Below are 23,686 nucleotides of genomic sequence, written 5' to 3'. Positions count from 1 at the left end.
TTAGACAGTCATTGACCTACTAAAGTGCACCAATTAAGCTAGACTGGCTAGCTAGCAAGCCCCAGAGATCTTTCTGTCTCTACCTGTTCGATGCTGAGATTAAAAGTGTATACCTGAGCTGGGCAGTGGTGGTGTAGGCCTTTAATTCCAGCACTTGGGAGGCAGAGCCAGGCGGATCTCTGTGAGTTCAAGGCCAGCCTGGTCTACAGAGTGAGATCCAGGACAGGCACAAAAACTGCACAGAGAAACCCTGTCTCAAAAAAAAAAAAAAAAAAAAAAAAAAGAAAAAAATGTACACCTGCACAGATTAAAAAAGTATACACAGCATTTTTACATGGGTTCTGGAGATCAGACTCAGGTCCTCATGCTTGTAGGGCATGTATTTTACCTGTTTCCCCACTAAAAAAAAACCAAAACCCAAAAACATTCTTCACAAATTACTTAGCCTCAGTATTTAGCTAAAACTACGGGAAACAAAAGACAGCCCTACTTTCCTTTTCCAAACTTTGGCCACACTGTGAAGAGCAGATGAAGACAATGCATGTGTTGGCAGCCACAGCTCCTGACAATTCCTTTAAAGCCAAAGACAAGACCATACTGAAGTGGGCATGGTGGTGCTTGTCCTTCAATCTCAACACTTGGGAGGTGGAGGCAGGAGTTCAAGACCACTGGTGCTACACAGCGAGTTCCGAGGCTAACCTGGTCTACAGGAGGCTCTCCTGACAATTTTTATTTAGCTTAGTTCTACTGTTTATCTACTGTTTCTGCATCAAATGTGTTGAGTTTCTTTGCTAGTGGGGACTCTGCAGAGTCAAGGAGTCAGGTTGAAAAAAAAAAAAAAAAAAGCACTCAGCCATCCAAGCAGCAGAGTTCTTAGGATCTAACCATCTCATGTATTAGTTACTGTTAAGGTACTTGCCCCAAACCCGATGACCTGAGTTTGATCCCTGGAACCCACATAATATGAGAGAACTGACAAGTTGTTCTCTGAACTCATAGCACCCCTGTCCACATACAAATAATACTTTTTAAAAGCAGATTAAGGGAAGCATTTCTTTGGCTTATAGTTTAAGGGAGATAGTTCTTTGTGACAGAGAAGGAATGCAGGCAGGAACCCAAGTAGCTGAACCGATAGGAAGCCGAGTGATTAATGCTGGTGTTCAACTCATTCTTTTTATTCAGTCCTGACCAAAATGGTACTATCCATGAATTCAGGATGGGTCTTCTCTCAGTTAAACTTCTCTGGAAAAGCTCCCGAGTTATGCCCAAAGGTGTGTGTCCTGGGTGATTCAAAATGCTGTTGACAATGAAGGTTAACCATCACATCTATTAAAGGACCCACCTTTTAATACCTCACAATGGAGACTATGTCTTACCCCTAGTTTTGGTGGAGATACTAAAACCAATGTAGAGGATTAGGAGGGTAAAGAAACTTGCCTAGAGCCATTTGCTGTGGGCAGGTGTCCCACCCAGTCTTGTGAAGCCAGACCCTGTTCCAGCTAGTACATCTACCTTCCCTATGCAGGTTAATGGTTTATGAGGGTGACAATACTCATACGATCTCTGCTCATCAGTGACCCAAAGCCAACAGCAGAGCTCTGGGTCCCATTCTCCTAGGCTACTCCTCCCTCATGACTTCAGTAGATTTTTGAGACAAGGTTTCATGTAGCCTAGGATGTCCTGGAACACCCAATCCTTTTGCCTCCATTTCCCAAGTGCTGAGATGTCAGGTATGAAGCACCAGGCCAAGCCTCCAGTCAATCTTGAGCTTCCCTCAAGGAGCAATATACAAAACCATAACCATCAGATATCAGCTCTCCCCTTATGATAAAACTTTCATACAAATATGACAGCAACAAAGCAGCATTGAAGTTTTTATTCATGTGAATCATTAAAAATGGGCATCTATACCAGTGTCAAACGAGGGTGGGAGAGGAAGGCAGGGTAGATAAGGAGAAGGAATTCCCATCTATTGGTAATAAAGCTCCAGGTTCATCCCATCATGGATTTCATCTGAAGACAGGTATTAAGGAATTTTCATTGAGGGCTGACTCTACCCACTCACAGCTGGATCCCTGTGGCTCAACACCCAACGCTGGACCAAGGAAGCAATTTTGGAATGGGCACTTTGATCTAAGAACTCAAGCTATAATGTGCAGTGGCCCTCAAGACCACTGAGAAGCCAAGTTGTTTGCCACCAAAGCCTGGTGCATGAGTCAGATTCTCAAGTACCTCCCCCACTCCATCTCACACACACAATAATAATAATACATTTTCTTAAATGTTCATACTCAGGCTGAAGAGATAGCTCAGCAGTTGAAGAGCACTCATGGCTGCTCCTCCAGAGGAAATGGGTTCAATTCCCAGCACTTGCATGGTGGTTCCAGGGAATCTGAAGCGTTCTTCTGCCCTCTGCCAGCAACAGGCATGTGTGTGGTGCACAGACAAAATTGCAGGCAAAAGACCCAGGACCCCATTAAAAAGAAATCATGAGCTGGGTGGTGGTGGCACACGCCTTTAATCCCAGCACTTGGGAGGCAGAGGCAGGCGGATCTCTGTGAGTTCGAGGCCAGCCTGGTCTACAGAGTGAGTTCCAGGAAAGGCGCAAAGCTACACAGAGAACTCTGTCTCAAAAAAACAAAAACAAAAAAAACAAACAAAAAAAAACAAAAAACAACAAAAAAAAAAAAAGAGAAAAGAAATCATACTGGTTGTCAACTACAGTCACATCTGAGTTACACCCCACCTTCACTTCCTGTCCAACATCCACGTGGTGCTCAGTCATAAATATTTTGAACCTGAATGTCAAAATCCTTCTGAACCAAGTTAAATTATTCCACCACCCTTCTTACCAACAACATAATTCCATAGTTCCCATTTTCTCTAAGTTAAAACATCCCGCTTCCTTAATTCCCCTACAGGTTTCAGTACAGAACCAGAACTCAGATAAGCATGTGGATTCTTTCACTAAAGTCACGAAAAGGATACAATCTCCCAGAGACACGTGGTCCTTAAAAATCGTGTACCTACGGGACAGATAGATACCTTTCAGAGAGAAACTGATTTGGTGGGGTAGGGGTAGGGGTGGGCTTTTGTCTTGAAAGCAAGCTGAGCCCTCATAGGGGTTTCCTGAGGCGCTCCCCCAACCGAAACTTTCTAGTCCAATAAAGACCAACGCGCACTTACCACTTTTTAAGAACGATCTTATTCCAACGGGTGCCAGTTTGGGCCGCTATCAGTTTCTTCAAGTCCCCGATGGTGTCATCGGTGCTGGGCACGAAGGAGTTAAGGTAAATGGAAGGAAGAGGTAGAACGAGGAAGACGATATTAGGCCTCCCCATCTACGTCATTTAACTACAATTTGCCCAGCACCACCAACTGCCCCAGAGACCACTGCAGTCACCCCTCGGTGGATACTTGCACTTGACGCGGACTTTCTTTCCCAGACGGTCGTTGCAAACCACCTCAATCATTGTGGCTGGAGCTACACCGGGTGGAGGGAGAGGATGGAAGGCAGCAGAGTCAGGCCTTTGGGGGTCGCCCAAAGTCCTTTCCCGCGTTGAGTTCTTTGTTCACACTACCCTGAACACCGGACACAAACCCGCAGCAGCCCCAGTCCAGGGTCTCAATGGCGGGGACCCCAGACAGTCGCGTCTCCGCCCCTTAACTCCCGCAGGCCCAGCCCGGAAGCCCCCGGTTTCGCCTCCCGCACCCCCTGGACTCCCGGGTCTCAGCCGCTTCCCGTGATCTCGGGCCTCTAGGCTTATCTCCCTCACCTCTAATCCCCTCGAACTTATCGACGACACAACTTCTAGCTCGAATGCGAGCCCTGGACCGACTTAAGGCTAGAAACAGGAAGCGGAAGTGATATAACGGAAACACCCGCCCTCAGGTGCTTCCAGGTTCCGGGCTAGCAAAGATTTGTGATTCTGTGGCGCAGTTTTGATGAGCCGATCCTAGTGGATTTACAGCGGACGTTGGAAGCGGAGTTGGAGATTCCTTCGTTGTGGAGGAGACCCAAAGGACCCCCAGAGGAGGGGTGACCTGCCATTCCCAAGCCAGACAAACCTCCTGCCGCAGAGTCTCGGCTGCCGAGGCCGGAACTGGAGTCATGCAGGTCCAGGGGCTGTCGGGCTCTCTGCTTTCATTCAAAGCTCAACCTCGGACCCTGTGCGTGCCTTTCGCCTCTGACCGCAGTGACTGTTTCCGAGACCCTAGGGGTACAGACTGCAGTTGATGAAAGCGGGATCCTGGACGGGGAGGCCTTGATGTACACCAGCCCATGGGTCCGTGTCCTGCCTGCCAAGATGTTGGAAACAGCATACTGGAAAAGATCTTTTGCTTTTTTTCCGTTTTTCTTTTTAATCTTCAAGGAACACCTTGTTCCAGATTACAGAATCTCCAGAGCTGATGGGAGTGGAATCCCTCCCTTCCTAAATTCAACCAGTTTCCACCTCTACTGAACGATTCCTTCTTAGCGGACGGGACTCTCAGTAAGGTAAGCATTTATTGACTCATTTTTTAAAATTAGCTTAAATTTTTTTTTGAGATAGGGTATCGGTATATAGACCAAGCTGACCTTGAATGTGTGATACTCCTGTCCAGCCTCGGAAGTTGCTGGTATTATACAGACCTGTGTGTTAGAAGCCATCCTGGTCTATACAGCGAGTTCCAGGACAGAGCTTTCTAGAAAGACTGTTTCAAAAAGGAAACAAAGAAAAATCTACCAAGGCCTTGTGCTTAGCTAATACCACTTATACAAAATTTATCCTTATGCGTAGGCAGCAAAAATCATTATTTTTTCTTTTTGTTGCGGCTTGTGGCCACGCCTCCCTGGCTGGGCAGTCCTGCTGGCCCCTCAGCCTCTGTTACACCTTTCCGTCTGGAATGAAGTCCTGGTTCCTGTCCTTAGTGTTTGGATATGTTCCATCCTCTCCCCAATGCTTCGTTTCTGTTCCGAAAATACTTCCTACCTTTACCGACACCCACACTGGAGATCGAGCCATAGCCTCGCGCATACATACCAGAAAAGTGGAGTTTCTTATTTTTATCTTTCTTTTCTTTCTTTCTGTCCTTCCTTCTTTCCTTTTTTCTTTCTGGTGTTGGAGGTCGAACCTAGGGCCTTCTAGCATGTTAACCAAGTGCTCTCCCACTGACCTGCACACCCAGCTCCTTGCTTGGCTCTTGTTTCTGCCTCCAGGGATGCTTTTAGGGCTCCGTCCCTGGTCTTAACCACGCCTCTAATCTTGACTAAGGCCCCAACCCTCCCTGCGCCGCCCATCCATTCCAAACTTGACTCCATCCCCTGAACTGGACCTTGTTCTGCCTGAGCTAGGCTTTACAAGTTTGGTCGTCGGCCCCAGCTAGGACCCCTGGTTCTTGACACGCCTCTGAGCCCCTTCCCACTCAAGTCATGATTTCCGGGCTTGCTGCTCTGTTAGCTTTCCCCTGCCCGGGTCCTGCCGTCTGGGCAGCCTGGACTCTGCCTTGGCCACCTCCCTAAACCTCTTCCAGCTCAAGAACAGCCTTCCGGACGCGCCCCTTGGCCTCTTCCTACTGAAGCCACGCCTTCCTGTTGTAGCTGACAGCCTTCGATCTGCTCCTCTGCCACTGGCTACACCCCTCCACTCAGTCGGTCTTTTCAAAATGCCGCGCCCCAAACATCTCCCCCGCCCCCCGTCTCCCTTCCTCTCCCCTTCCCCCAAAACCCCGCCTTCGGAGTGTGCTGCTTTCCCTCAGCCCCGCCCCAGGACCACTCCCCTCCCGCCGGAGCCTCGCCTTCTAGGCGTACGGCTTTCCTCGGTCTGACCCGAACCTCGACTGCTTGCCTCGGCTCGCCACGTCTCCCGGCTCTGGCCACGCCCCGAGCCCCTCCTTGCAGGAGCCACGCCTTCTGGGTTGCCCCGGCCCCTCTGGCTTTGCAGCTTTGCAGCTTCTAGTTGGCTCCACCTCCTGGCCACGCCCCCGGGACGACCCCCGCCCGAGCCTTGCCTTCTGGGTTTGCTGTTCGCCTTGCACCCCGGCTGGCCCCTGCCCCGGCCCCGCCTCGTGCCCCCTCCTCACTCACCTCCCTCTAGCCACACCTTCTGGGTTTGCCTACCCTCCGTTCCACCCGGTGGCCGAGCTAGTCAGGCCTAGTCAGTCACCAGTCCCGGCCTCCAGCCGGCGGTGAAGCCGGGCCGGTGCAGTCCCGGGCCTCAGTCCCTTCCCTAGGAAGGGACAGTAGGGCTCCTCGACAGGCCTCCGAAAGTCGCGCCGGTTTGGCCAGTCCGGCCACCTCAGCGCCCTCAGGGGATTGCGGGCCTCACCACCACCGGAAACGGAAGCGCGGGACAGCAGGACCATGGCGACGCTGTTCGACCTCCCAGACTTGGTGCTCTTGGAGATCTTCTCTTACCTCCCGGTCCGGGACCGGATCCGCATCTCCAGGTGCGGCCCCGCTCCTCGGGGGAAGGAGCCGGGCAGGGGCTCGGCAGGAGATGCGAATCCGGTCCCAGCGGGCGGGGTCGTTCTAACGGCCGGTCCACTCCTCCAGGGTCTGTCACCGCTGGAAGAGGCTGGTGGACGATCGGTGGTTGTGGCGACATGTCGACCTGACGCTCTACACGGTATGCAGTACGCGGGACCCGCGGGCGGTGCGCGGAGAGCCAGCCTCCTCCCTGGGACAGAAGTGGGGTCGGCTTTGTTTTGCTTTCTAGTGTTTGTTTGCTTTTGTTTAATTGTTTATTTGGAGCTTATGTTTTACTTATTTTTTCTATATTTTTGTTTGTTCTTTTGGGGGAGGGGAGGTTGTTTTGAGACAGGGTCTCTAGCCCAGACTGGCCTCCAGCTTCCTAGGATGCTGAGGATGACCTTGAACGTCTGATCCACCTTCTAAATACTGGGATTACCAGCGTGGGCTCCCGTGACTGGTTTCTGTGATGCTGGGAATGGAATTTAGGCTTCCTAAATGCTAGGAAAGCACTCTACTGACTCAGCCGTGTACTTGGAATCCACTACCCCTTTCCTCAACCTCCTGAGTGCTAAGGTTACAGGTGTAGGCCATCTTGTCTGGCCCAGGAAGTGTTTGGTTTTTGTTTTTTTTTCCCGGTGAGACAGGGTTGGTTTGTAGCTCTGGCTGTCCTGAAACTTGTCTTATCCTCTTGCCCCTGCCTGTAAAGGCAGAGCGTGTGCCACCGTGCCCAGCTGGCTGCTTTGGTTTTGAAGTGAGTTCATGCTTGGGATTTCCTGCATGTCTGTCCTGGCACTAGCCTTTACCTGCTCCTCAGCAACCCCCAGACTTCAGTTTCTTATCCAAGAAATGGGGATTTAAAAGAGTGCTTGCTTGACCTGGTGAAGCCGGTGAAGCCGGTGAAGCCCAGTGCTCCATCCCTAACACCGAGAAAAAAAAGGACCTGCCTGCCTGGCGTGTTGTAGAAGACTTAGCCAGATGCATAGGGAGCTGGTTTAGACCATTGTCCGGTCTCCAGCGTATGATAAGTGCAAACTTAAAACTACTATTAATTTTCTGGTTTTGTTGTTCTGTTTTGGTTTTTGAGATGGGTCTCATGTATCCCATAGATAGATTCTGGCTGTAACTGTTAACCTCAAAGTGGATAAGAATTTATTCTGGAGCCAAATGTGAGTGATCATGGTTGAAAATACAGTTAGGCTTCCTAAAATACATGTTCAAACATAACAGCTACATGAAATTATTTATTTATTTATTTATTTATTTATTTATTTATTTATTTGAAACAAGGTTCCTCTGTGAGTCCTGGAACTCACTCTCTAGACCAACCAGGCTGGCTTTGAGCTTTAGAGATCTCCTGAGTGCTGGGATTAAAGGTGTTGTTTACTACCACCCAGTGAAATTTTATAGTAACAGAATAGAGAAAGTCATAAAGACACCTTTCAAAAGAATGAGTCATCTCTCCAGCAACTATCAAAATAATTGAAAAAGAAAAACATTTAATTTCTCTCTGAAAAAGTGGTCAACAAAATTTATACCATAAAGCTGAGCCTGGTACAGCCTGTAATCCCAGCTACTACCGAGGCCGAGGGAGGAAGATCATAAATTCAAGGCCAGCTTGGGCAACTTAGCTAGACCCTGTGTTGAAATACAAATTATGAAAAGGCCTGGAACCCTGACTTAGTCCTAGAGTGTTTTCCTGGCCTGTGTAAGGTCCTGAGTTCATTCCCCAGTACCACCACTACAAGTGTATGATCTGAGCTAGGGTATAGCTGAGTTCACAGCATGTCCTAAATATACATACGATCCTGGATTCCATCCCAGTACAACAGTGAATCACTTGTCCTGCGAGGCTTTTTTTCCCTCCCTCTGTGTGTGTGTGTGTGTGTGTTTATTTTGTTTTGAGACAAGGTCTCACTATGTAGCTCGAAACTTGATATGTAGACCAGACTGGCCTGGAATTTAGAGAGATCCCCCTGCCTCTGCACCCACCAGTGCTGAGACTAAAGGTGTGAGCCACAACCCTGGACTCTGCCTTGTTTATTTGTTTGTGTTTGAGACAGGATCTTCCACTGAACTTGGAGCTTACTGGTTGACTAGACAGGCTGGTCAGAACTGTGGATTCTTCTGCCTCAACCTCCCCCATGTGCTGGCTGGGTTTAAGGGCACGAGTCTTGATACCCAGCAAAAGAAACTGCATTGATTTAGGGAAGGAAGTTGGCAGAAGAGCCAAACCCCAGGGGGACACCAGAACCCAGGTCCTAAGCAAGTCTGTCACCAGCTAGGTGAATCTTCTGGGAGCCCGGTACCTCTCACCCAGTCACCCCAATCTCTGGCTCTTACAGATGCGTCCGAAAGTCATGTGGCACCTTCTGCGCCGGTACATGGCGTCCCGGCTCCACTCGCTGCGCTTGGGCGGCTACCTGTTCTCTGGCTCTCAGGCCCCACAGCTGTCCCCTGCCTTGATGCGGGCCCTGGGCCAGAAGTGCCCCAACCTGAAGCGCCTGTGCCTGCACGTGGCTGACCTGAGCATGGTGCCCATCACCAGCCTGCCCAGCACACTGAGGACCCTGGAGCTGCATAGCTGTGAGATCTCGATGATCTGGCTGCAGAAGGAGCAGGACCCCACAGTGCTGCCACTGCTGGAATGCATCGTGCTGGACCGAGTGCCAGCCTTCCGTGACGAGCACCTGCAGGGCCTTACCCGCTTCCGAGCCCTGCGCTCGCTGGTGCTGGGTGGCACCTACCGGGTCACCGAGACCGGGCTGGATGCCAGCCTGCAGGAGCTCAGCTATCTGCAGAGGCTAGAGGTACTGGGCTGTACCCTGTCAGCTGACAGCACCCTCCTGGCCATCAGCCGCCACCTCCGAGGTGTGCGTAAGATTCGGATGACGGTTGGGGGCCTCTCAGCCCAAGGCCTGGTTTTTCTGGAGGGAATGCCTGCCCTGGAGAGTTTGTGCTTCCAGGGTCCCCTCATCACTCCAGAAATGCCCACACCCGCTCAGATTGTGTCCTCCTGCCTCACCATGCCTAAACTCAGAGTGCTTGAGGTGCAAGGGCTGGGCTGGGAGGGGCAGGAGGCAGAGAAGGTTCTGTGCAAGGGCCTGCCCCACTGCATGGTTATTGTCAGGGCCTGTCCCAAAGAATCCATGGATTGGTGGATGTGAAGGTATCACCCATCCATCCCTGGGACTTATCCTAGCTTTTAAAGTTGACCTTCTAAGCAGCAAACTGAAGCATGTAAATTAATCAGGCTTGAGGAAACTGGAGGTCACAAGGAAAAGAAGCCAGGACCTTTGGGCCTGCAAGCTGGGGTTGTCTGTCATCTAGATGACCTCAGCCTTGTCACCCAGCCTCTGGGAGGCCCAGTTCACACGTTTAGGAATAGGCATCATAGCTACCTCATGATTCATTTGCAAATCTTTACACCCCACCCCCTTTTTTCCCAGTACTTGGGGATCAAACCCATGTTCGGCCAGCACTGCTGTGCTCCTGAGCTACACTGGAGCCCTGGAAAGCCTTAGTTTCTAATAGACCCCAGAAGAGGGGTCATTTTCAGGGTGCAGGTAGACAGAGTTCAGGCTCTGAGGTCTGCCTGGCTGTCTGCTTGTATGCTTGGGAGACAAGCTATTGGATTGTCCTAGTATTCTAAAAATTTCTCAATTGTATTTTCTGTATTTTGTATCCTACCTTTTTCAAGTTTTCTACAGCATATAATATTTTACTATTAAAGAAAAATAATGGTTTTTCAAAGTGTATTCGTTTATTTAAGAGGGGTTGCTCCTCCCCAGCACTTACTATTCACAGGCAGTTTTATTTATCTATCTTTTTTATTATAATTACTTACTTTGTGTTTGTGTGTGTGTGCTATAGCACACATGTGGAGGCCAGAGGACACTTGTAGAACTCCTTCTATCCCATGGGTCGTAGGGATCAAACCTAAGTGGTCAGGCTTGTTGAGAAGTGCCTTTACCTTTGAGCCATCTTGCCAGGCTCTTATTTTTAGACAGGAGTGCATATAATGACCCTGAACTCTCTATATAGCTGAAGATGACTTTCAATTCCCGATTCTCCTGCCTTCTCCCAAGTGCTAGGATTTTAAGTATATACCACCACTCCTTACTTATGGGATGGATGCTAAGGATAGAGCCCAGGCTTTGAGTGTGCTAGGCAAGTGCTCTGCCCACTGAGCCACATTACTAGCCCTTTCCAGGCACGTTTCTAGGTGCTGGGCTGCACGGTGAACAATGGGAAGACCCCGCAGCTCCAAGTGTAGATGGCAGGGTCTAAAGAAGTAAACGCATCTGTGAGCCAGACATGGCACACCCCTGTCCAGTGTTCAGGAGGCTAAGGCAGGAGTTCAAGTTTGAGGTCAGCTTGGGCTACAGTAGAATGAGACCCAGTTTTTGTCTCTAAGACAAAAACATCCTCGGAATCATTTCAGAGCCTCTCAGGTGGTGAGCCAGGGTTGTGTCATGGGATACAGACACTTGAGTGGGAGGGAGGGCAGGGTGGACCTCCTCAGAAGTCTGAGGTGAAGAGACACAAGATGTGAGAACAACTAGGGGATGACAGGAAAGGCCAAGACTCTGAGATTGGGTCCCAGGGTGTGGATCAGTGGCAAAGATCTTCCCTAGAATGCATAAGGTTCTGTCCTCAGCATTGAAAAAAATGAGAGACTGGTGAGATGTTTCAGTGGGTAAAGGTGCTTTCTGCCAAGGCTGATCTGAGTTCGATCCCTACGGTGAACAGAACTGACTCCTGCAAATTGTCCTCTGACCTCCACACATGTGCTATGGCCTGAATGGATACCTGCATGTGCGCGCACACACGTGACATCAAAAAGACCCTGAGATAGGAAATGAATTGGGCATTTCCAGAAACAAGAACATTTCTGTAGCATAGTCAACAGGGGAGAAAGATGGAGCCTATGAGGTCAGAGAGATGGGGGCAGGGCCTGTTGGGGGCTCAGTGTGTACTGGTGCCTCTTCCTGTTTTTTGAGTTGGAACAGCTTGATAGTGCAGGTGCCAAAGGCTTGGTGATACTGAGCATATAACTGATCTGATCTGAGTTTGGGGTGCGGGGGGTGGGGTGGGGGTAATGCACATCTGTGATCTCACCCACCTGCCATGGGTGGAGCCCAGAGGCTGCAGAGAGCTGAGCTGGAGGCATTCATTTCTTATTCCAAGCTCACCCATCAGAGGGGAGCTGGTATGTTTCTTGCCTTAGAATACAAAGTCTTCATGTGGCCCTTCAAGGGGATTCACAGCCACTCAGGTGACTGATTCACATGGGATTTGGTATTTTTTATTTCTACCACTTGGAATTTTAGGTTGTCTGTTGACGCTCTAAATTCAGAGATAACTACATTAGAAGATGTGCATGTTGGGAGGGGATTAGGGCAAGTCCCTCATGAATGAGATTTGTGTCCCTATCAAAGATATTTCTGAGGGGGGCTGGGGAGCTATCAAGGTGTGCAAGAGCACTTGCACAAACATGAGTTTCTGAGTTCAAATCCCCCAGCACCCACCCAAATCCTGGTGAGACTATGCTAGCCTAGCTCCTGTTTCAGTGAGAGACCTGGTCAGTCAAAGGGAACAAGGTAGAGAGAGAGAGTGCAGCGAATCTTAGCACGTGCACTTGGGTGCAGCCTCTCCCCCCACATAATTAAAAATGCTCCCTAGACCATCTCCCATTCCACTCTGTGACCTGTGAAGTCCTCAGCAGACACCACACCTACTGCTTCATCTTGGACTTCGAAGCTTCCACAGTTGGAACCAATACATTTCTGGGTTAGGTTGGAAAGGGGTGGGGTGGTATGTGCAGCTGTGTGTATGGCAGTCAGGCCAACTTTCAGAAGTCAGTTCTGTCCTTCCACTCTGGGTTCCTAGGATCCCTGGTTCCTTGACCAGGTGGTCAAGCTTATGGAGCAAGCATCTTTACCACTGAGCCCTCTTAGTTTAATTTTTTGAGACAGGGCCTCCCTATGCAACCCTTGCTGGCATGGAACTCACTATGTAGATGAAGCTGGCCTTGAATTTGTAGTTTTCCTGCCTCTGCTTCACCTGTGCTGGAATTAAAGGTGTGTGCCACCATGCCTGGTTTTTAATTGCCAGTGTGTATGTGCAGACACTTGAAGCTGTCCTAGGGGTCTAGAAGAAGGCATTGGATCCCCTGGAACTGGAGTTAAGATGCTTGTAAGATGACTGATGTGGGTGCTGGGAACTGAACTCAGGTCTTCCGGGACAGCAGTATGTGGTCTTAACTGCAGAGCCATCTCTCCAGGCCAACAAACAAAATGAGTGGATAATATTGCTTCTGGAGCTCTGGATCCTTCAGTGGCTCCCTAGTGCACCAAGGTCCTGAATAGAGCTCAACGTTTTTTCTTTTTAAAAATTCTCCTTGGCTGGGTGGTGGTGGTGTACACCTTTAATCCCAGCACTCCGAAGCAGGATCTCCAAGTTCAAGGCCAGTCCAGGGCTGCACAGAGAAACAACAACAAAAAAAATCAACTCTCCTCCTCTCCCCTCCCCTCCCCCTTCCTTCCCCTCCCCTCTTCTCTTCTCTCCTCTCCTCCAAAACCCTGTCTTGAAAACAACAAAAAACTCAACTCTCCTCTCCTCTTCTGTGTGTGTGTGTGTGTGTGTGTGTGTGTGTGTGTATGTATACACACACATATATATAATATATATATATATATATATAATATATATATAGTGTGTGTGTGTGTGTGTGTGTGTGTGTGTGTGTGTAGGTTCACATGTATCACAAGGACTGTGGAGGTCAGAGGACAACCTCTGTGAGTCTTCGCTCTCCTCCCTCCTGGGATCTAACTCCGGCATTAGTCTTGGTGGCAGGCACCTTTACCCACTGAGCCATCTCCTGGGCCTGATCAACATTTTTAGTTTCCCAGAAAGCTCTGTGCAGTCATGCCTCTCCTCTGACTTCAGACTGAACTACTTTCTATTCTGCTTGACTTGCTCAAACCCAGACACTGATTACTACGGAGACCAACTCATCGCTTGCCTCAGGGCTGTGAAACTTGTATTTCTTCCTTTCTTACTGTAGAAATGCAGACTTCCTCAACCCTTTCAGCATTTTGCTGAGGGTGAAGTGAAGGGGCCAGCAGCTGTGGGGTGGGGCCTGGAGACATAGCTCCAAGTTACTGTCTTAACAGCCCCAGGAGCTCTTTTAAGAGACCTTTACTCCAGGAAAATCAGTGTGATGGCTGCTCTTGGTTGTCAACCAGACTACATCTGGAATGAACTAAAATCCAAAACTAGAGGGCATATCTCTGAGGGATTTCTGGTTAATTTGAAGTAGGAAGATGCACTTCTGATCTTGGTTTTTTTTTGAGGTAGGAAGACACACCTTTAATCCAGATCTTTTGAGCTGGGAAAAGACACAGCTTGCTGAAGACTACATAAGGACATGTAAGAAGGAAGCTGTTGCTCTTTGCCTGCTTGTCCTGGGCTTCCCAGAACACCCATTCCTTCCTTGGCACTAGGGCCTACTTTTTCAGGGTTCCCGCATCTACTGAAGACCAGCTAAAACACCCAGCCTTATGAGGCGGAGCAACTAGATTCTTGGACTTTCTGTTTACAGCCAGCCATTGTTGGATTAACTGGACTGCAGCCTTGTAAGTCATTCTAATAAATCCCCTTTGTATCTGTATATAGATTCATTCTATAAGTTCTGTTACTCTAGATAACCCAGACTAATATAGATTTTGGTACCAGAATTGGTTCTAGAGCAGCAGAATTATAACAGAAGTATAAGGATGAATCTTTTAAGTATCTGGAATAGGCTTTTCAATTTGTCAACACCTATGGTTACCAAAGCCTCTCCAGTCACTGAAGCCTCTCCTGGGAGCTGGGACAGTTCTGAAAGCCCATGGTGGGAACTATATTGCAAACTTAAGGAGACAAATGCATTTGATTATCCTGATTTGCCAATTGTGCACAGCAATGGATTTGGTGATCTTGTATATGAAACTTTGGACAGTTTGAGGAAAAATAAGGAAAATGATGCTGGTCAACTGATTTTAGCATCTCTGGATAAATTAACAAAGGGTAGGCATGAGCTCCATAATATAATTAACCAACTTCCAGCATTTCAGAGTATGGTAAAGGACAGCAATGAATTTAGTGATAAAATTGACCTGCTCCATATTTGCGTAGTCTAAAGGTTTCTTTTTCTTTCTTTTTTTTTGTTTTTTTGTTTTTTTTTGTTTTTTTTTGCGACAGGGTTTCTCTGTGTAGCTTTGCGCCTTTCCTGGAACTCATTTGGTAGCCCAGGCTGGCCTGGAACTCACAGAGATCCGCCTGCCTCAGCCTCCCGAGTGCTGGGATTAAAGGCGTGCGCCACCACCGCCCGGCCTCTTTTTTTATTTAAGAAATTTTTTTATTCATTTTACATACCAACCACAGATCCCCCTTTCATCCCTTCTCTCACCCCCCCAGCCTTCTGCCCCCCCACCCCTACGCCCTCCTCCAAAGGGGTAAGGCCTCCCATGGGGAGTCAGCAAAGTCTAGGACATTCAGTTGAGGCAGGACCAAGCCCCATCCCCCTGCCTCACAGCTAAGCAAGGCGTCCCACCATAGATAATGGGCTCCAGAAAGCCAGCTCATACTCCAGGGATAGATCCTGATCCCACTGCCAGGGGCCCCTTAAACAGACCAAGCTACACAGATATCTCCTGTATGCAGAGGGTCTAGTCCAGTCCCGTGCAGGTTCCACAGCTGTCGGTCTAAAAGTTTGTGAGTTCCTACGAGCTTGGTTCATTTGTCTCTGTAGATTTCCCCATCATGATCTTGACCCCGCCTCTTGCTTATATAATCCTTCTTCCCTCTCTTCGACTGGACTCCTGGAGCTCGGCCTGGTGCTTGGCTGTGGATCTCTGCATCTGCTTCCATCAGTTACTGGATGAAGGCTCTATGATGACAGGGTATTCGCCAATCTGATTACCAGGGTAGGCCAGTTCAGGTACCATCTCCACTATTACTAGTAGTCTAATCTAGGGTCATCCTTGTGGATTCCTGGGAATTTCCCTAGCACCAGGTTTCTCCCTTACCCCATAATGTCTCCCTCTATCAAGATATCTCTTTCATTGCTCTCCCACTCTGTCCCTCCCCCAGCTCAACCATCCCGTGCCCTCATGTTCTCATCCCCCACCCCTCCCCTCTATTGCCCCCCCATCCCCAGTTTACTCATGGAGATCTCATCTGTTTCCTCTTCCCAATACGATCCATGTGTCCCTCTTAGGGTCCTCCTTGTTTACTAGCTTCTCTAGAGCTGTGGATTGTAGTCTGGTTATCCTTTGCTTTACGCCTAGTATCCACTTATGAGTGAGTACATACCATGTTTGTCTTTCTGAGTCTGGGTTACCTCACTCAGGATGATATTTTCTAGTTCCATCATTTGCCTGCAAATTTCATGATGTCATTGTTTTTTTACTGCTGAGTAATCCTCCATTGTGTATATGTACCACATTTTCTTTATCCATTCTTCAGTTGAGGGACATCTAGGTTGTTTCCAGGTTCTGGCTTTTATGAATAATGCTACTATGAACATAGTTGAGCAAGTGTCCTTGTTTGTGGTAAGATTGAGCATTCCTTGGGTATATGCCCAAAAGTGGTATAATTGGGTCTTGAGGTAGACTGATTCCCAATTTTCTGAGAAGTCACCATACTGATTTCCAAAGTGGTTGTACAAGTTTGCACTGTCACCAACAGTGGGTCTAAAGGTTTGTAAGTGTGCCCTGAAAGAGAATCTTCTTTCTAGCAGCCACAGAGTTCAAGTTGTGGAAAATCAAACTGAAGCCTTCATTATAAGGTTGACTGAATTATAGCAAAAATTAAAGTCCCAGCCTAGGAGGGTATCAGCTAGAAAGGGCATTAATTGGTAAAGAATAGGATCCTGTAACTTAGGATGAAGTTGTGTGGAGAACCCTATTGAAGCTGAGAACTTTGAACCCTCAGATTCTCAAGGGTTTATTTCACCCAAAGAAGTAGTCACTCTACCTTCAGTTCCACCCCTTGAAATAGTGCCTTTTCACCTTTGACTGAGAAAATCAATTCTTCATTGTTGGCAGTGACTTCCTCTGAAGGAAATGCCAGGCAAGATAATACTGATGTCCCTCAAGGCCCACCAGTAGTTGCCTCCAGTCCTATAACCAGACTTAAGGCTAAGGAGGCTCCTGGAGGGGAGGTAGGAAGTGTACTCCGAGAGGAGGTGTGCTACACTACTAAAGAGCTTAGTGACTTCACTAATTCATTCAAGCAGAAGTCTGGGAAGTATGTGTAGGAATGAATTTTAAGGGTGTGAAGTAATGGTGGAAGAAACATAAAACTGGATCAGGCTGAGTATATTGATATGGGCTCTCTGAGTGGAGATTCTAGGTATATATATAGTTTGTTTGTTTTGTTTGTTTTTCAAGACAGGATCTCACTATGTAGTCCTTGTTTTTTTCTGGAACTCTCTGTTTAGACCAGGCTGACCATGAACTCGAGATCTGCCTGCTTCTGCTGGGATTAAAGGCATGTGCCACCACCGCCCAGCTAGATTCTAGGTTTAATATGGAAGCTCACTCACAGTTTAAAAAGGTGTCAAAAGTCTGTTTGAATGGTTGGCCGAAGCATTTGTCAAAAGCTGGTCTACTGAAAAGGAGTTGGAGATCCTGATATCCCTTGGCTTGGTGCTGATGAAGGGATGTTCAGGCTCAGGGCAATTGCAATACTAGAGTGGGCACACTGTATAGACCTAACCCTCTACACTGGGAAAGCCCAGAAGACACACCCACCACTAATCCTATTGGACATGAAATGGTGAGAGACCACCAGCATGTTTGAAGAGCTTTGTTGTCGCCCTTCTCCTTGTGCCAGACCTTAGGGATGGAGATGTTGCTGCTGCTGCCCAGTTGGATGAAATCAGTGCAGTGGGTTTAATTAGGCACCAAGTTAGCAGGGGCGAGGTGGCAGCACTGAATTGCCAAAGGTAAGGTGATTGTAGTTAACATAATGATCGGCACAGACAGAGTAATGTTTATAATGGCCTAACCCATAATGCACAGTAAAGAGAATTTTTTTTTTTTTTTTTTTTTTTTGGTTTTTCAAGACAGGGTTTCTCTGTGTAGTTTTGCGCCTTTCCTGGAACTAACTTTGTAGACCAGGCTGGCCTCGAACTCACAGAGATCCACCTGCCTCTGCCTCCCAAGTGCTGGGATTAAAGGTGTGCACCACCACTGCCCAGCAGTAAAGAGAATTTTATGGTGGTATGACTTGTATGGACATTTGGTACTGGCTAATTAATCATGGTGTTTCCAGGCATGAAATGGATAAGAAGCCTACTGAATTTTTGTTTGATCTGTACAAGCAGAAAAATTCTCAAACAAATGAAAGAAAGCTACATTGAATGGTGGCAAAAGGGAATCTTGGCCCGTGAATCAGTTTCCCAACTTGACCTAGTTTGCAGACCCAGAGCTATAGTTGAACTTTCTTTTGGATCACCAGCTCCAGAATATTGACATGGAAACATTATATTCATTATGAAAATTTGGCCTTAGCTTAGGCTTGTTCCCAACTAGCTCTTACAACTTAAATTAATCCATTTATATTAATCTATATTCTACCCTGTGGCTTGTTACCTCTCCTTAGTACCATATATCCAACTTCCTCCATGTCTGGCTGGCGAATCTCCTGCCTTAGATTCTTTTTCAGAGTTCCTGTCTTGCCTCAAAGTCCCGCCTATCCTCTCCTGCCTAGCTATTGGCTGTTCAGCTCTTTATTAAACCAATCAGAAGGTGCCTTAGGCAGGTGAGGTATAACAGAGACATCTTCATACAGTGTACAAAAAGATTATCCTGCTGCAAGCTGCAAAAATATATGAAGTAGGATTTTAGCTGATTATGACAAGCTAATACCCAGAAGGCCAAGGGCCTTCCAGAGGTCAAGCTGAGGCTCAAGGTGTCTTGGTGATATTGGCTTTTGATTATTAGCCATTTCCTAGTATGAATTTCTCGTGTGCTATTGTAACTCCCCCCCCCCCCCAGGGTTTCTCTGTGTAGCTTTGCGCCTTTCCTGGAACTCGCTTTGGAGACCAGGCTGGCCTCGTACTCACAGAGATCCGCCTGCCTCTGCCTCCCAAGTGCTGGGATTAAAGGCGTGCGCCACCACTGCCCGGCGTAACTTTTCCATCATGCATTAGGCACAATTTCCCCACTACTAATGGAATATTTAGATAACCTTCTTTATTTTTTATTTTTTATTTTTTCCGAGACAGGGTTTCTCTGTGTAGCTTTGCGCCTCTCCTAGAACTCACTTGGTAGCCCAGGCTGGCCTCGAACTCACAGAGATTCGCCTGGCTCTGCCTCCCGAGTGCTGGGATTAAAGGCGTGCGCCACCACCGCCCGGCACTAGATAACCTTCTGTGCAGCAACCCAGCCAGGATCCCTAATTTCAGGCCTTTCTGTCATTATCGTCATTAGCAGCATCCGGCCAGGACCATCCCCAGAGGGACAAAAGATTCTTATCAGAGACACCTCTGCACTCTCTAAGAACAGACTTAAGCATCCAGACTATCTGTTTGAGAAGGCCTGGTGGATGTGCTTAATTAAGCTTAACTTTCTTCCTCTCCAAAGTCTTATCTCTAGTTTTAGATCTACCTTTAACTATTAACTCAGAACTAAAGGGTTTCTACTTACAGGTACATCAAGCTGACTCAGGCTGCCCAGCCACCGAGTACGCTCCCTGGCCCTGCCAGAAAGCAGTAGCCAAGATAGCTTGGACAGATAAGGGGCCAAAGGAAAATAAGACAGTTTTATTTTCACTTGTCACTGATGGACTCCTAACACTTTAACTAACCACTTCTAAGAATATAGTTGAACACATAAAATCCACCTTGCTCAGATATTAACCAAATTTAGCCCTCAGTTGATTCTATTCCCCATTAGTCACTTCCTTTTGGGTTGCAGATGATGGCTGGCAATTACTTCTCTTTTGTGTGGATCTTATTGCTCCTCCTTTTGACCCTGAGGGAATTCAAGCCTGGTGACCTTGCTTTAACCAGAGCATTGCTATTACATGGATATATATATATATATCTGTAAACCTCAGAGACTTGAGAGGATGAGACAGAAAAGAGAAAAGAGAATGGAAGAACTAGACAGAAAAGAGAACAGAAGAACTAGATGGGCAAGAACTGGAGGAGAATGAACTGAGATGGGGAAGAACTAGACTGAAGGGCTAGAAGAGAGGAATGAGATGGAAGATGAGGAAGAGCCAGATGGGGAAGAACAAGATGAGGAAGAATGATGAGAAAGAAGGAGATGAGAGAGGAGCTAAGAAGGGAAAGAACTAGATAGATGAGAACCTAGATGAGGCAGAACTAAGGTGAGGGAATTAAGATAGAACTTAGAGGGGACAGCAGATAAATGTAGAGAGAAATCAGGCAAGAAAGGAGCTAGGCATGAGAGCAGAAATGAAGCTGCTGTGTAGATAGAATTTTACCCCAGAGGAATATAGTAGAAGGACAGAAGAGCTTGATGTACTTAGATTCTTTTCCTAAAAATAATTCTTACCATTCATAGCTTCTCTTCTGGGCCCCTGGGGAGAAGATTATTAAGGCTGGACCATAATAATTTTCGAGATTATCCCAATGCAGAACTCCTTGAATGAAAGGATGGCCAGGTTCCCCTGAGGAAGGACCTTGATAAAACACATAAAAGTTTTACTGTTAGCCTTTCTTCAGTCCTTCCCTAGAGAGACCAGTGGCCTTTTACAAAGGTAATAGTACCCGAGGGAAAAGAAAACAATCAGTTTTTCCAGGGTCTATTGGATTAAATGTTCTGAATTAACGGTGATTCCAGGAGACCCTAAGAAACACTGTGACCCTCCATTAAAGTAGGGACTTATGGAGATCAGATGATGAGTAAAGTTTTGGTTAAGTCTCACAGTAGGTCCAGTGGGTCCCCAAACTCATCCTGTGGTATTTCCCCAGTCCCAGAAAGTATAATTGGGATAAGTATACTTAGAAGTTGACTGAGGGAGAGAAGCCCAGGGCCAGGTTTACTGATGGTTCTGCACATCATGCAGGTACCACCCAGCTGCAGCATTACAACCTCTTTCTGGGACAACCCTATAAGACACCAGTGAAGGGAAATCTTCACAGTGGGCAGAACTTCAGGCAGTACACATGGTCATACATTTTGTTTGGAAGGAAGAATGGTCAGATGTGCAATTGTTCACTGATTCTTAAGTTGTAGCCAATGGATTGACTGGATGGTCAGGGACTTGGAAAAACAGGATTGGAAAATCGGTGAGAAAGACATCTGGGGAAGAAGTATGTGGATAGATCTCTCCAAATGGTTGAAGGATATGAAGATACTTGTGTCCCATGTAAATGCTCATCAAAAGGTGACTTCAGCTGAGGAGGCATTCAGTCATCAAGTAGACAGGATGACCCATTCTGTAGATAGTCAGCCTCTTTCCTCAGCCATCCCTGTCATTGCCCAATGGGCCCATGAACAAAGTGGCCATGGTGGCAGAGATGGGAGTTATGCATGGGCTCAATAACATGGACTTCACTCACCAAGGCTGGCCTGACTACAGCTGCTGCTGAATGCCAGATCTGCCAACAGCAGAGACCAGCGCTGAGCCCCAGATACAGCACCATTCCCCAGGGTGACCAAACAGCAACCTGTAGTAGGTTAACTACATTGGACCACTTCCTCCATGGAAAGACAACACTCTGTCCTTACTGGGGTAGAGAGTTACTCTGGTTATTGGTTTGCCTTTCCTGCATGTAACACTTCTGCCAAACTACCATCTGTGGACTTATAGAATGCCATATCCACAGAATACTGTCATGGTATGCCACACAGTATTACTTCTGACCAAGGAACTCACTTTTCAGCCAGAGAAGTGTGACAGTGGGCCCATGATAATGGAAACCAGTGGTCTTCCCATGTTCCCCACCATCCTGGAGCAGCTGGCCTCATAGAAATAGCCTTTTCACCCTTTGGTATTTCAGGACAGGGCTTCTCTGTGTAACAGCCCCAGTTGTCCTGGAACTCACTCTATAGACCAGGCTGGCCTCAAACTCACAGAATCAGCCTACCCCTGCCTCCCGAGTGCTGGGATTAAAGGTGTGCATCATCACACCTGGCTCTAAGCTTTTCTTTAGTTTTTTTCCCCACAAGTGTCTTCAAAAGGCTATTCCAACACTGGGTGGTGATGACACAGTTACAACACCAATTAGATGACTGCAGCCTGGAGGGCTGGGGCAGGGTTCTCCGGGTGGCATGTTTGGAATCAGCATCCAGTTTATGATATGGTGTCTCCCATAGACAGGATCTATGGCTCTAGGTATAAAGGGATGGAAAAGGGACTAGTTCCACTCACTATCATCCCTAGTGATCCACTAGGAAAATTTTTCTTTCTGTTCCCACAACTTTAAGTTCTGCTGCTGGCCTAGAAGTTTTGGTTCCAGAGGGGAAGCACTCCTGCCAGGAGCCACAACAAACAATCCATTAAGCTGGACGCTCAGATTTCTAATGGCCACTTTGTCTTCTGATGCACTTAAGCTAACAGGCTAAGAAAGGAATAACAGTGTTAGAAGGGGTGAGTAATCCAGATTACCATGGAGAAATTGTTTCTCCACCATGGAGGTAAGAAAGGTTATGTCTGGAGTGCAGGAGATCCTTTAGGGCAGTGATTCTCAACCTTCTCAATGCTGCGACCATTTAATACAGTTCCTCATGTTGTGGTGACCCCCAACCATAAAATTATTTTTGCTGATACTTCATAACTAATTTTGCTGCTGTTATGAATTGTAATGTAAATATCTGATATGTGGGTAACTGATATGCAACCCCGTGAAAAGGTCATTTGACCCCCAAAGGGATAATAATCCATAGGTTGAGAACCACTGCTTTAGGGCATCTCTTGGTGTTATCATGTCCTGTGATTAAAGTCAATGGGAAACTGCAATAGCCTTCCAGACAGGGTGACAAAGTACACAGACCTGTCAGGAGTGAAGGTGTGGGTCACTCCTCCAGGAAAAGAGGCAAGGCCTGCTGAGGTGCTTGCTGAGACTGGAGGAAATCCAGAATGGGTAGTAGAGGAAGGTAGTTATAAATACCAGCTAAGACCACATGACCAGTTGCAGAAAGGAGAACTGTAATTGACATGAGTGTTTCTGTTGTATTTTCTTAAGAATGCATTTGTACAGATATTTGTGTTTTCTTTCCTTTCTTTTTATCATGTGATGTAACGTCAATTAAGAGAATATCAATGGGGGCTGGAGAGATGGCTCAGAGGTTAAGAGTACTGACTGCTCTTCCAGAGGTCCTGAGTTCAATTCCCAGCAACCACATGGTGGCTCACAACCATCTGTAACGAGATCTGGTGCCCTCTTCTGGCCTATAGTCATACATGTTGTATTTCTGATGCTTGAACAACTTTTTAAAAAAAAAAGAGAGAGAGAATATCAATGGTTACCATATTTGAGATACTAAAGGAATGTCTCTAAAGGGACTTTGCCACCTATTCTAAATTTATAATGCATTTGCGGTTGTATGAGGGATATGTGTTTAGGCATAATTATGACCTGGTTGTTTGCATTTGGAATTTAATTATTAATTCAGTCAACAGCTTGAATCAATATGGTGGTACACATTTGCAATTCCAGCAGTTATGAGATGGGCAGGAAGATTACAAGTTTGAGGTCAGTCTGGCTTACATAGGAAGACCCTGGTTATGGAAAGAAACAAAACAAAACTGATCTGCTGATTTATGGCATCAGTGTCAGCATTAAAAACAACACATGTGTTAAACAGCAAACTCATACCTGCAAAAGAACTACTCCATAACATATTCTTCACTATAAATTCACAACACACAGGTGCACAGATCTCTTTCACTTGGGGTTTATTGTTGAGCTTGTATTAGATCACTGCTACTTTGGCTAGAATATGAGCCACAGAAAGGGCCATTGGGTGGCACAGCCCTAATGGCCTTACAGGACAAAACCCAAAGTTGTTCAAGCATCAGAAATACACAAATTTGGAACACTGAGACTGAAACCTGCTAGTGCTGATTTTGGTGTCTGCACCCATGGGCCACATCCAGGAATTGTTAGAGATGGTTTGCAACACAGCAGAACATGATGTCAGCCATGTTCATTGGGATTAAATTCCAAAAGAGTTTCTGTTTCCACATTGTATAGTACACAGAAGG

General features: G+C 47.2%; 2 protein-coding genes across 7 annotated transcripts; one reads left to right on the top strand and one right to left on the bottom strand.

Annotated features, from left to right (window-relative positions):
* Nucleotides 1-1,861: 1,861 nt before the first annotated feature.
* Ubl5 (ubiquitin like 5) lies at nt 1,862-6,528 on the bottom strand. Of its 5 annotated transcripts, none has more exons than XM_059267396.1 (7): nt 6,398-6,526; nt 4,069-4,214; nt 3,777-3,956; nt 3,418-3,484; nt 3,187-3,270; nt 2,989-3,026; nt 1,862-2,013 (listed from the first exon to the last, which is right to left on the bottom strand). In XM_059267396.1, the coding sequence occupies exons 4-7, from the start codon at nt 3,471-3,473 to the stop codon at nt 1,970-1,972; spliced, it is 222 nt and encodes a 73-aa protein (XP_059123379.1). In that variant the 5' UTR covers nt 3,474-3,484; nt 3,777-3,956; nt 4,069-4,214; nt 6,398-6,526; the 3' UTR covers nt 1,862-1,969. The 5 variants fall into 5 exon arrangements, with proteins under 5 accessions (XP_059123379.1, XP_059123382.1, XP_059123381.1 ...); XM_059267399.1 differs by having other exon boundaries at nt 3,777-3,845; XM_059267398.1 differs by lacking the exon at nt 6,398-6,526 and adding an exon at nt 6,068-6,352.
* Nucleotides 4,202-10,204, top strand: Fbxl12 (F-box and leucine rich repeat protein 12). 2 transcript variants are annotated; one of them, XM_059267395.1, is made up of 3 exons: nt 4,202-4,498; nt 6,536-6,608; nt 8,797-10,204. In XM_059267395.1, the coding sequence occupies exon 3, from the start codon at nt 8,797-8,799 to the stop codon at nt 9,616-9,618; it is 822 nt and encodes a 273-aa protein (XP_059123378.1). In that variant the 5' UTR covers nt 4,202-4,498; nt 6,536-6,608; the 3' UTR covers nt 9,619-10,204. The 2 variants fall into 2 exon arrangements, with proteins under 2 accessions (XP_059123378.1, XP_059123377.1); XM_059267394.1 differs by lacking the exon at nt 4,202-4,498 and adding an exon at nt 5,398-6,429.
* Nucleotides 10,205-23,686: the final 13,482 nt, after the last annotated feature.

This window comes from Peromyscus eremicus, chromosome 7 (assembly GCF_949786415.1).
Source record: "Peromyscus eremicus chromosome 7, PerEre_H2_v1, whole genome shotgun sequence".
In the NCBI taxonomy this organism is placed as follows: Eukaryota; Metazoa; Chordata; class Mammalia; order Rodentia; family Cricetidae; genus Peromyscus; species Peromyscus eremicus.
Note: the sequence above shows the minus strand (reverse complement) of the source record. Positions and strands in the feature narration are given on the sequence as shown.